The sequence below is a fragment of the Erpetoichthys calabaricus genome, chromosome 1, assembly GCF_900747795.2.
Source record: "Erpetoichthys calabaricus chromosome 1, fErpCal1.3, whole genome shotgun sequence".
In the NCBI taxonomy this organism is placed as follows: domain Eukaryota; kingdom Metazoa; phylum Chordata; class Cladistia; order Polypteriformes; family Polypteridae; genus Erpetoichthys; species Erpetoichthys calabaricus.
In genome coordinates, this window is record NC_041394.2 from 255,258,348 (window position 1) to 255,271,976 (window position 13,629).

Consider the following 13,629-nt stretch of genomic DNA (forward strand, 5'->3'; position numbering starts at 1 on the left):
CTTCGTGAAGTCTTTGCCAAATGTACATCTCGGAACGGTTTGTGGCGTATCACAATCCAGTGCTTAGGCATACTTTAAAGGCCGCTGATTTAGCACGTAATGGCATACATAACTGGGCAGGTCTGCATGCACCAGTTGTAAGTCGTCATGTTCAGGCACTGGAATGAGAGTCCTGTAACTGATCATGTGTGCGGTCAGTATGTTTGGTTTTGGTCACGTGGTTCAGACTCCGCCAGTCTAGCTGTAATGCACTATCTACATTTAAAAGTGATATAGGTATCTTGGACCCTTCTCTTTATATGTCACAAGATGTTAATGATAATTGTAGCAAGTTATATCCTGAGCCGCACATTCCATAAACTATCATCAAATACTATGGGAACTGGATCCTTTTTAATTATAACAATTCTTGTAAAAGGAAAAAGATAAAAAAAGATGCCATAATTGTAATAATCCTAAATTCTAGTGAGCACAAGCACTTGGCTTACACAAGTTCACTGTAAGACTTCCACGTTTTTTCTCCTGCTTATTTAGTTTTAGTCTCTGGGTCATTCTGCTCTACAGATGGGTGTCTTCTTCTTCCAGGTCCTCCTTAGTGAAGTTATCAATTGGCACTATCCAGCTGTCATTGAATTCACAGTTCAAGTTGGCCTTTTTCTCCTGCATCTCTGGCTGAACTTCCATCACCTCCAATGTCGGATTATCATGGTAACCATTTTCAACTGTCTGCATTTCCTCTGTAAGATGGTGCTACAAAAAAAATGAAGGATCAAATATAAGGTGCATTCAAATAAACATACTATAAACTGATTTTTTTTTTTATTAAATACAGTAACTTTCTGCAACAAACATTTGTTTAATTTATTTTAATCTAATTAAGAGAAGTCATGCTATGGCCCTCCAGGACTGAGACTAGATATCTATGAAGTAGAAAGTACAGAAAATGCCAATTTAAAAGCAATGAAACTGACACTCAGTAAAACCTTCCTTGACTTTAGGGTGAGCACCATAAACAACAGCAACACTGGCATCCACTCAGGACCCAAACCAGCAAGGCAGGGTGTCGCAAAGGGTCAGAGTATACATGGTGGCTGTTAGATTTCATAGGCGTTCTCCATCACCCAAAGTAAGCCCCTGGGTGACTCGGACAAGAACAAGGCTGCAAGTGAAGATTTCCATGTCCACTCCTTGCCTGCAGCTATTGAAGTCCTAACTTCAGAGGTGAGTTTGGGATAAAGAGTCATGAGCTGGAAGGTAGGGAAGCCCAATAGTGAAGGGCAGGTGGGGGGATTGGGAGGGGTTGTTTGTTTGTCATAGTGTCTTTAGGGTGTCCAAATGCAGTCTGGGAAAATTCTGATTTTCATAACTTTGTAAAGAATTATTATTAAGGGAGTCCATCCTGAATTAAATAACCTTGGACAGGACACCAGTTTCACTGGGCTGATTTGGAATGATCTACAAAATAAAACTGCATATGTGAACCACTGGGGGTGTCCGAAATCTGTGACAAACACAGAGAATGTGTAAATGGCACACTGATACCATTAAAATTTGGTATCAATCCACAGGCCAGCTATATGCAGCTATAGTACTGTCAATACTTTGTTACAATGGAAATGGAGAATATTTTGCCACTGGTTTCTGGTGCTCCTCCCAGAATTTCACCTGTTTGAATATGCAAATCAATATAAATAGTCCCTTCTGTTCAGTGTTTTGTTAAAAGACAATGGCAAAAGCACATGTAAAAAATAAGAATTTCAATGAATGCAAAATGGTGCTCCTGCTCAGTGAAGTGTAGGCAAGGAAAAAACGTACTTAATTGGTAGCATAAGCAGTGGTATAAGCAAAAAAAAGGGAACTGATGGAGTGGCACATTGTGGCCAAGGTACTCCAAAGTTCAAGTTCAGAAAGTCACACAGTGCCCCAAATAATAAAGAAGCACTCGGATATCACAGTCAACCTGGAAAGGTGAGTCGACAGCCCAATGTCTGAGTGCAAGGGGCTCACACTGTTTGAGAAGCCAGCTGCTGCAGGGATTGGCGAGACATTTACTTTTTTTTTTTCATCTTTTATTGAATTTATTAAAAGCATGTAACATTCCATACAATCAGATCAAACTTAACAAAACTAAATTCAATTCAACCCCCACCCATGAGAAACAGATTAAGGCCAACAGCCAGAGTAACATTTTTGAGAGTAGTAAAGACAGAAAGGAGTCTAAGTGCTTATTCTAAAATGTTACTGATTATATCCGGCCAGGTTTTAAAAAAGTTTTGAACAGATCCTCTAACAGAATTTGACTTTTTCCAATTTCATATAGCATATAACATCAGTTACCCACTGACTTAACAGAGTGAGCAAGATAAGTCTGCGTGCCAATAGTGTAGTAAAGGCAATCACAGTTTTTTTGTCCTTCTCCACTTTAAGCCCCTCTGTGTGCTTTTGGTCCAGAATGATGTTAATTTGGTGCAGGCCCAAAACATGTGGCCCAGTGCGTCTGGGGCTCGATTGTAATGTGCACAGGTTGGATCTCTAAACGAGAGAAAAATTTTAAGTTGAATAATGGAATGCTTTGCGCATATGGAGCTCAAGTGAATTCTATGCCTGGCTGCAGTGGCGAGACAGTTACAACCAGCATTTTACTACCGTCTGAGCCTGGGAGTAGAGATCATTATAACGTCCCTCTCGTTCAATCAGTGGGTTGGCGAGCAGGGTGAGAAGGCACATCTTTAGCAGGCACCCACTGTCACCTAAGTAATCATTTTATATGGTTGCATCATACAGATAATTTCCAATTTTGACCAAATATTAAATGGCTTATCCTACTGAGAAGCCAGCCATCACACACAACTCCATTTTCAAGTTTGTTCCCAACACTATTTCTCAGAATTGATGAATCGTGTGTTGAGCCAGGCTATCTCACAACATTACTAAAGCACATTTTCAAATCACAGATAATCTGCACAATAACAGAGTGCAAATGCTTTCCATTTACATAAGCAAATTCATTCTCAGAAGATGCCTTTATAGTAATGTGTGTGCAGTTGATCGCTCCGATTACATTTGGAAATCCTAACATTACTGTGAGTTGCTCTTTGATGTTTGCCCTGAGTTCAACCACCGTGTAAGGAAATCTTATACAGTATATGTAGGTGACAAGTGGATAATACCATCCCATCCAGCTGGCATGGCATGACTAAGACATTCCTGATCAGTCAGCTAGTTCACTGTTTCTAAAAACCTGAGGGCAAACAAAACCTGCAAAGCAAATTAGAACACAATTCCAAAAGTTTGCTTTTGTAAAACCAACTGCAGTTCAGCACACAGCTCCAAGAAGATAGCTCTTGGAAATCAAAATCGACTTAGAAGCCAATCATCATCTTGGAACAAGAAATGAATATGATCTCTAAATATGCACTCTCTTCTAATTCTTCCATTTGCAATGTCTTCTAACAATGCTAAAGCAGCCATGGTAGTTGGAACAGTTTGGCCATTCCATGCACTACTATATTGTTAAAGATTGATTACAATGAAGAGCTTTAATTTTGTAAACGATATGCAATTAATTTCAATAAAGCCCACGCCATGGATGCAAATTAAAAGAGAAAAGGAAACCACACAGAAACAGCAGCACTGCTTTGATGTTGGGTGCCACCCGTTTACAAAACCAAGCAGAAACGTGCGTACACATGGTCTGAGGCTGCTGTGAAAATGTGTGTGGCTTTACAGCAAGTTTAGTTTTTATACATCTCGATGTGAGTGTGGAAACAGGTGTAGGCAACATTTTTGGGTGTACACACCGTTTATACATGAGGCCCCAGGCCTCCTTCTTCATAACTGGTGCAAAGTTTTGTCCACCAGGGCTATACAGCCATCTGTCTCTCTGACCAATATCACGTTTTGCCTGTAGGGGTCTCTGCTGACATGTCAACTTAATTCTGATTACAGTAATCCCTCCTCCATCGCGGGGGTTGCGTTCCAGAGCCACCCGCGAAATAAGAAAATCCGCGAAGTAGATACCATATGTTTATATGGTTATTTTTATATTGTCATGCTTGGGTCACAGATTTGCGCAGAAACACAGGAGGTTGTAGAGAGACAGGAACGTTATTCAAACACTGCAAACAAACATTTGTCTCTTTTTCAAAAGTTTAAACTGTGCTCCATGACAAGACAGAGATGACAGTTCTGTCTCACAATTAAAAGAATGCAAACATATCTTCCTCTTCAAAGGAGCAAAAAAATCAATAGGGCTGTTTGTTTTTAAGTATGCGAAGCACCGTGGCACAAAGCTGTTGAAGGCGGCAGCTCACACCCCCTCCGTCAGGAGCAGAGAGAGATAGAGAGAGAGATAGAGAGAGAGACAGATAAAAAAATCAATACGTGCCCTTTGAGCTTTTAAGTATGCGAAGCACCGTGCAGCATACTTAAAAGCTGCACACAGAAGGTAGCAACGTGAAGATAATCTTTCAGCATTTTTAGACGAGCGTCCGTATCGTCTAGGTGTGCGCACAGCCCCCCTGCTCAATCCCCCTACGTCAGGATCACAGATAGTCAGCGCAAGAGAAAGAGAAAAGTAAGCTGGGTAGCTACTCAGCCATCTGCCAATAGCGTCCCTTGTATGAAATCAACTGGGCAAACCAACTGAGGAAGCATGTACCAGAAATTAAAAGACCCATTGTCCTCAGAAACCCGCGAAGCAGCGAAAAATCCGCGATATATATTTAAATGTGCTTACATATAAAATCTGCGATGGAGTGAAGCCGCGAAAGGCGAAGCGCGATATAGCGAGGGATTACTGTAATACCTTTTGTTATCAGATGAGACTCACAGCAAACTGACCAAATGTTGACAGAACTGCAAGACAGTTCAGCAATTTCACAGAATCCTTCAGGTATGCCAGCGGACAGAAGGTAACGGGTTTTGTGCAGCTCTGCAAGGCCTTGTGTATCTAGCAAAATCGGGCAATGCCCACTTTGTCCTACAATGTTTAATTCATGTTGGTTAAGTTTCTACTGTGCTGCATGCACTGCAATGAAACTGAGATGAGTATAACTACATTCTGTAAGAGGTATGACATAGATCATGGAACACCCAAAACATCAATTACAAAGCGCCCTCTGAGTCAGATTGGCGTAACTAGACATTGGATGGACATTACGTGACTGACCTCATAGATTCTGCAGGCTGCATTTACGCTCTGTTGATGAAACATCATAATCGATACATATGAATAAGAAATAGAGTACTACATCTTACTTAGTTTAGACATGCCTCCCCTACCCAACTCAAAAGCAGAGACAAGAAAGATTTAATACGTATATATAATCTCTCGACATTTTCAAATGTTTGGAATGGTTCAGACTTGCTCAATAAATACAGGACAATGCTGATAAATGCCTGAAAGATTCTGAAAAATGTTTTTACAATTTTAAGTAAAATAAGAGATCCACTTTCAAATGAAGTTATTGCTTGTGGGTTAAACTCTCCCAGTTGGGCAGCGTAAGAAGGCACATTACTAGTTTGGTGAAAGTTTTTAAAACGGTAAAGTCCAGTCAGGTGGTGGTCTCAAGTGGAGCTGTTAGAGGATTGCACAGCTCTGAAGTGCTAAGCTACGCTTCATTCCCAAATGTGTCTACCATATAAGGTCTTCACCCACATACATTCCCGAGCTGAGAGAGATGCATGGGATGCACATGTTCTTCACATGTTGATTATCTTCCACTGATGATCTGAAACTTGAATTTACAGGTCACAATTCTAGAGTTGTCTCAGGTAATCAACAAATGTGTTTTATTGAAACCCTTTTATCACTTGGAAATACTACCTTTATATTTATCTTACTTTCTAGCTGTAACAGATTGGAAAGGTGGCCAGGTTTCATTAAACAGGGCCCCTAATTTGAATGTACAGTGGTAAAACAAGGTTATATTTAAGGCACTGTCGTTCAAAAGATAAAACTTAGAACTGGAAAGCATTTAAATGGAACTAATTAATTGCATAAATGTATGTAATTAATCACAATTAATTGCATCAAACATTAAAACATGTAATTAAAAAATTAATATATAAATCATGACGTAAATCACTGAATCATAAAATTAATGTAGAATCAACACAAAGGAATTAAAGAAAATAATGGCCTAGTTTAAACTCAAACAATGACCTTAAACATGAACTTTTAACAAACTACTACTTGAGCAACGGGAATTTAAATGCCTTTCTAAAAGGCAAGTTGAAAAGAAGTCAATAAGAAAATGAGGCCAATGTATTAATTATCAAACTGGCATAGCATATGAGACACAGATGTGTCAAAGTAAAAATTATATGATTAAAACAACTGTTAACTTTGAATGTACTACTAAAAACTGATATAACTGAAAGAATACACATCACTTAAATGGGAAAACATTAAAACGTATGTTAAAACTCTGCAAATACTATCCTCAATTGTTCATCACCATCAACGATGAAAATTATACTTTACACAAGTGCTGGGTCTGTGAACGGCAATCTCCGAGCTGCTGAGCCCCCTGCCACGTCCCTTTGGACAGTTTAGCACATGTGACAGATTTAATGCTTTTGTGGTTGGTAGAATCAGGGTGTGCTTTGGGATTCTTTTGGGGTAACAAAAATGTGCCACCACAGAAAACCAGTTGGAAAACACTGCTCTACCTACACCTTTGCTCCTAGCACTCTAAAAAAAAAAGATCTCCGTAGCTTGCTTAAAAACTGACACTGTGCATTACTTGGATGGTTATGTTGCATTCTTCACATAAATTAGCAAAGATAAATCAAACTGGAATAATGGGTAGTGATAATCATTACACATCTGTTTTGTGAAATTTTGACATTATATTAGGGCAGTCAGCACTGTCAGACTGGTGAGTTAAATACACAGGTACTAGAGACTTTGTAATTCTTTATGTACATGCGTAACTTTTTTGTATTATTGTTTCATAATGTTGAAAAAAAAAAAAAAAGCCTCCCTGACCAGGGCATTGCATGAGGGGTTTAGCTCGTTGCCGGCCATGGATGTGACAGTACTTTTTAACGTATTACACAGGCCAAATTAATCACAAAAAATAAAACGTTAACTTTTCCAGGCCTAATAAAAATCTATTATCATTATTCAAATCTCTGTAGGGTGGACATATACAATTCTCTTGTAAGGATGTCGTTGCCAATAACATGTAATCCTTCAAAAGTCTCCTGTGGTGGGTTGTTATCCTACATGCAGAATTTGCTCTCCTTGTCTCTAACCAAGCAGGTTCAACTTGTTATGCAAGTTATGAAAGCCAGAGATGATCTGCAGGACCAGTGGTGTGGACACTGCCCACCTGCTCTGTAAGTTCCAGCTGAATGAGACTAACCACAAAGGCAGTGAGACACCAGACTGAGACAGGAAACTGCAGTTCCAAAGATCAGAAACTGTTACCAAAACCAAAGCACAAAGCTGTTAGCAATGTCCGAAGGAGAAAAGCCAAAAGTTCATAACAAATGACATACATTCACCAAAACCTGCCGCCAAGCTGTTAACAGACCCGGAAGGAGAATTGCTGTGAGTCAATAACCAAATGGCACCCACTATAAAGAGCTCACACACTGTAGTTGTTGTGGTTTACAACCCTTAATTTGGGATGTTGCAGTGAACGCAGTGCAGGTTATCAAGCAAAGCATTGTTGATATGGTGTCTTCTGGGAGTTAGGCCCCTAGCAATGGTGCACGGCATTCTGACAATACCACCATAAAATGGCAACATGGCACACACAAAAATAATGACAATAAAATTCCATGAACTGGTAGTTACATTATTAGTACAAAACACAGATGTACTGTATTACATTCCCTCTATCCATCCATCCATTCTCTTCCGCTTATCCGAGGTCGGGTCGCAGGGGCAGCAGCTTGAGCAGAGATGCCCAGACTTCCCTCTCCCCAGCCACTTCTTCTAGCTCTTCCGGGAGAATCCCAAGGCGTTCCCAGGCCAGCCGGGAGACATAGTCCCTCCAGCGTGTCCTCGGTCTTCCCCGGGGCCTCCTCCTGGTTAGACGTGCCCGGAACACCTCACCAGGGAGTCTTCCAGGAGGCATCCTGATCAGATGCCCGAGCCACCTCATCTGACTCCTCTCGATGTGGAGGAGCAGCGGCTCTACTCTGAGCCCCTCCCGGATGACTGAGCTTCTCACCCTATCTTTAAGGGAAAGCCCAGACACCCTGCGGAGGAAACTCATTTCAGCCGCTTGTAAGCGAGTAACATGTTGGTTTATTTATTTATTTATTTTTGCGGAATGAAGGTTGTTTCATGTGAAAGATTGCCAGAAAACTGAATATTTTTTAGAAAAGTGTTAATGTTTTGAAAAAAGAGAGGTAACTGGATCTATCCAGGATAGATAAAGAAGTGGAAGGCCCAGATGGGCAACTGCATCCAAGGATAAGAACATCAGAGTGAGCAGTTTGAGAAAATAAACACTTTACTGGTCCTCAGACAGCTTCTTCATTAAATAAGCAAATATCATCGTCATCTAAAATGGAGTAAAGACAACCCCAGGAAGCTTGACAATAATGCACTTTTCCAGTCATATTCCATCTAATGCCCGAGTTCTTTTGCCATTTTAATCTTTTCTTTTTATTTGCTAGTTTCAGATAATGGCTTTTCCTTTCAAACTCTGCCTCTTAGCCCAGCACCCTGGAATTGTCTTTTAATGTTGTCATCATTGTTGCAGATGAAGGTGGTATTTGAAGTGTATTTAAGGAAAAATGTGGCTTTGCTGTCATATGTGAATAATAAATTAAACTATTGTTGTTTCAAGCAGTAATGGCCATTATGTCTTTGGAGAAGGAAGGAAGATGTTATGTGAGATTGAAAAGACTGATTCACCATTTCAATATTACTGTGAGTAGGATAGACGGTATTGGGATTGGCTGACAAACATTTATGAATGTTTTGTTTGGTTTTGAATGCTTTTTAAATAAATGTCACTTGCACTATAGTGCTATTGAGACTGTCCCATCCTTTAGAGGGGCTCGTGAACTAACACAAAAAAAAAAAAATTATTGAAATCAATAAAGACATACCCGTTTTTTTCCATAATTCCTTCTTTGGTAACATGTACACGAAATGATGCCCAACAGTAAAAGCAGAAGCACACCAACTGAAGTGAGAATGGCTATCAATGTTTGATTCACAGGTTTGTTACCATCATCGTGTTTCAACTGAGCCACAGTGATGTTTATCTGTAAAAGAATAGAAACGGCTTACCAATCAAACATGATTCCAACTTTAGAACATAATCATTTGCAAATAATAATACTATAAAAAACTACTAATTTTCCATGGCAGACAAGTCAACTTTCCCTGGAAGTCTACATTTCTTGGTCAGAATATATGTAGGTACCTTCCCAACCACAAGGTCATTTTGTGGGTAAGCAGTTGTTCCATTTCTGCCCCATATGTTTGTGATGAACTGAAATGAATTGGAACATAGCATTATCAAAACCTCCTTAATACAATTTAGGATTGTGTGAGGCCACAGTCTATTGAGGCAACATCAGGCTGTGATGCTCAGTCAAAGTGGGTCAAATGACAGTTGATAAGAGACCTCACATCCACGTCTTTTTGATTTCTGGAGGAAACTGCAGAAGAAAAAGCAGAATCCAAACACAGTGGGAGAGAATGTTCAAGCTCCATAGGGAGAGCTCTCGTTCCAGGATTTCAACCCAGGACAAGAAATATGAAAATATTTGTTGTTACTTGCTAAAATAAGTCAGAGGAGAACACTTTTTAGTTCTGGTGAATTTTATTATATATTTAAGTTGAACAAAAATGATAAGTATTGCAGTGGGCTGGTGCCCTGCCCGGGGTTTGTTTCCTGCCTTGCGCCCTGTGTTGGCTGGGATTAGCTCCAGCAGACCCCCGTGACCCTGTAGTTAGGATATAGCGGGTTGGATAATGGATGGATGAAAATGATAAGTAGCCAATGTATCTGTAAATACATAATAAAAAATGTAAAATGACAAATTAAAATATGGCCAAATTTCTCCCTTGGACCAAATAAATCTGTTCTGTCTATGTATCGGAATATTTAAGCGGGTTCAGATGTCTACTGTCAGTTCAGAAGTAAGGACTCACAAACCGGCATCTGGGGAAACACGGTTGCTAAACTGCCTCTTACTTTTCACCCGCAGCCACATGATGAAGCATACTGATGAAGCAATGCTGGATCAGAGAGGGCGCAGAGCTGAATGAGCCCAGAACCACCTCACTTAATAAGTGTGGACATCCAGAATTTTCAATTTGAGAACCAGGGTCACGGGGGTCTGCTGGAGCCAATCCCAGTCAACACAAGGCAGGGAACCAATCCCGGGCAGGGTGCCAACCCACCGCAGGACACACACAAACACACCCACACACCAAGCACACACTAGGGCCAATTGAGAATCGCCAATCCACCTAACCTGCATGTCTTTGGACTGTGGGAGGAAACCGGAGCGCCCGGAGGAAACCCACGCAGACACGGGGAGAACATGCAAACTCCACGCAGGGAGGACCCGCGAAGTGAACCCGGGTCCCCAGATCTCCCAACTGCGAGGCAGCAGCGCTACCCACTGCGCCACCGTGCCGCCCATAACGAAATATCTTTCTACAATTCTTTCCTTGTACTATACTTTATTTTTTAATAATAATAAAAATATGCCCACAACTGCTCACCCTTCGGCGATTTATGAACACATGGCCACACAAATGTTTAGTGCAATCAAGAAAGGAATTTGCAGCAGCCAAAACATTCAGCTGAAAGGGAAATTTAGAAGTTCATACTAATGTTGTTTAGCGCCTGCAAGTATGTTGTTACATGCGACAGTGCTATCCTTATAAACCTATAATGGATATCTCTTAACAATCTCACAAAATACGGTTAGGAAAGATATTCAAATCATCATAGATATGGTCAAGATTTGGGGCCTCATGCATAATGGCATGCGTAGAATTCACACTAAAACATGGCGTAAGGACAAAAGTGAAAATGTGCGTACGCACAAAAAAAATCCAAATGCATAAATCTGTGCGTTCGCCACCTTCCACGTTTTTCCACTCCATAAATCCCGGTCAGCGTGAAAAGTAACACACGTGCACATGCCTGCTGCCCCACCCCAACTCCTCCCAGAATTACGCCTCTTTGAATATGCAAATCAATATAAATAGCCCTTAAGTTCAGCCTTCTGTGAAAAGGCAATGGCAAAAGCACGGGGGGAAATAGAAGAATTTCAGCAAATACCACGTGGAGGCAAGGAAAAACGTACTATTTGTTGGTTTAAAAAGTGGTATTAGCAACAAAAGGAAGTTGATTGAGTGACATAGAGTGTCTGAGAAACTCGAAAGCTCAAGTTCACAAAGACGTACAGTGCCCGAAATAAAAAAGAAGTTGTCAGATATCAAGGTTGCTGTGAAAAGGTGAGTCATAGCCCACTGTCTGAGTGTCATATGAAAGTTTATTAGGGTACAGAGAAAAAAAATAGGCACACAGTGGGAAAAAAACACAAAATGTCAACTTTAATCTTGAAATTTCCACTTTAATCACGTAGTTTATTTTGTCATTAAAGTAGAACATCATAAACTTCATCTTAAAATTGTTTAATTTACTAGTTTCTCAAATCCCATCGTAACTAAAGTAGCACGTTAAATGCTTTGTTTTGTGTGTGAATCACTATGTGCTTCTTAAACGGGCTTTCTTTTCTTCCAACAAGACACAGAATCCATTACATTCGTAATATTACAGCTCTCTGAATAATGAAAATACTGAGATCTATACTTGATATCGTTTTCATGATGATAGGAGTTAAAGCATGTTATTAAACATGGGAACATGGTGGCGAAGTGATTGTTCATGTCTCACGCAAGATGCTTGCTGCGCCGTGTGCAACCTTCGATTAAATAATTTATTGCAGCAGTACTGTCTCTTTCAAACATAGTAACCCCCAATTCCTCCCCTTACTTTTCTTTCTACAAATACCCAATCGCCACACAATCAGCTCTGTAATAGACATTAAGCCATCTGTAAGCTTAGAACGCAGATTCTTCAAAACTTTTAAGGAACATCGAAATATCTTCGTAGTACATGTTTAATTATTCTATCCATCTATCCTTCCAGTGTCGCGCCAGCACCAGCAAGAATACAGCTTGAGGCAGGAACAATTCGTGAACGGAGAGTCAGATCCTTGCTAGCACAGTGACACCGTGTCCTCACATGTTTAATTATTAACAATATAGATTATTTAAATTAAGTTAAAGTTTTATCTATATAACAAACATATTTTGCTGCATTTCATCTTAAAAATGATATCGTCATCATTTGTAAATACGCGCTTTATGAAGTGGCTCAGGTTGTGCAATATTATAACTGTAGTGCAAGTTTACAGTGAGGTAATTGTAGTTATAAGTACAAACAGTTCTACAAGGAACACTTGATGGACTAATTTGAATGTGTTTATAGTTCTTGGGATGAAACTGTTTCTGAACCGCGAGGTCCGTACAGGAAAGGCTCTGAAGCATTTGCCGTGTGACAGCAGTTCAATAGACAGCATGGCTGAGGCAGCGTGTGCTTGATGCTGTATACCGATAATTCTCTTTCCAATCAGCTGCTGTAGATATGTGATTCACACTCAGATACAGAGATATAAATACTTCAAGTGGTGCAGTGAGAGTAATATGGAAAAAGATGATCCGATGTGGCAACCCCTAACGGAAGCAGCTGAAAGAAGAAGAAGAAGGTGCTGTGAGAGTAACAACGTTAAAGCAGCTATGGTATTTAGAATAGTTTGACCATTCTGTGGACCATTATATTGTTACAGGTTAATTATAATCAGATGCATTAAGCTAATATACAATACTAGACATTAAGCCCATTACAATAACGGGCACTAGAACAGTAGGCCATAAACATTAGTAGGAACAGTCCATATTAAATGGCAAGGGACCTTTACCTCATTAAATTTTTTCTGTAAAATGCCTGTAATTTTCTCTGACAGTAATACTGGCTCTGCTGTCCGTAATATGCGTTTAATTTTCTGTCACAACAGTGGGCAATCAGCAGATTCTCCCCAGCAACTGATGTAATGTGCGCGAAAATAAATCTACTTTTACTTTACACTTTACTGGGCCAAGCTTCTTAATCGCAAATCTGACATCCTCAGAGTGAAAACTTGCACAACAAAGGGGAAGCTGGTCTCCGCGTCTGTGTACCCGATTGGATTTTTCATGTTTTCTGTTTTAGGTCTTACTTCATTTACCGAAATCCGATTGGATCTTCAGCGCGATATTTTATAGGTCCCGCACTCTCTGTCTTGTGTGACGCGTCAGGTGGCCTTTGAAGCATCGCACCGTGCCCCGCGCATTCGCACTTCACCAGAAGACACACACACATGGATACTGGACGTACACAGGGGTTTTATTAAAGAGGATGCGTATAATTTCAGTGTATTTATAAAGCCGCGTCAGGGATGTGGATCTAAAAAAGAAAGGGAAACCACACTGGAACAGTAGCACAGGTTTGACGCTGGGTGCTACCAGTTTGCAAAACCGAGAACTTGCGTACACCAGGGTTGGAGCTACCGTGAAAATGTGCATGGCTT

General features: G+C 40.3%; 1 protein-coding gene across 1 annotated transcript in view; it reads right to left on the minus strand.

The window, feature by feature from the left end:
* Positions 1 to 10: 10 nt before the first annotated feature.
* podxl (podocalyxin-like) overlaps positions 11 to 13,629 on the minus strand; it is a 93,452-nt gene continuing 79,833 nt past the window's right edge. Inside the window, exons 7-8 of the mRNA XM_028814348.2 lie at positions 9,079 to 9,237; positions 11 to 750 (exon numbers count right to left, since the gene is read on the minus strand). Coding sequence (XP_028670181.2) covers positions 559 to 750; positions 9,079 to 9,237 — 351 coding nt within the window. The 3' untranslated portion in view covers positions 11 to 558. The remainder of the gene's footprint in view (positions 751 to 9,078; positions 9,238 to 13,629) is intronic.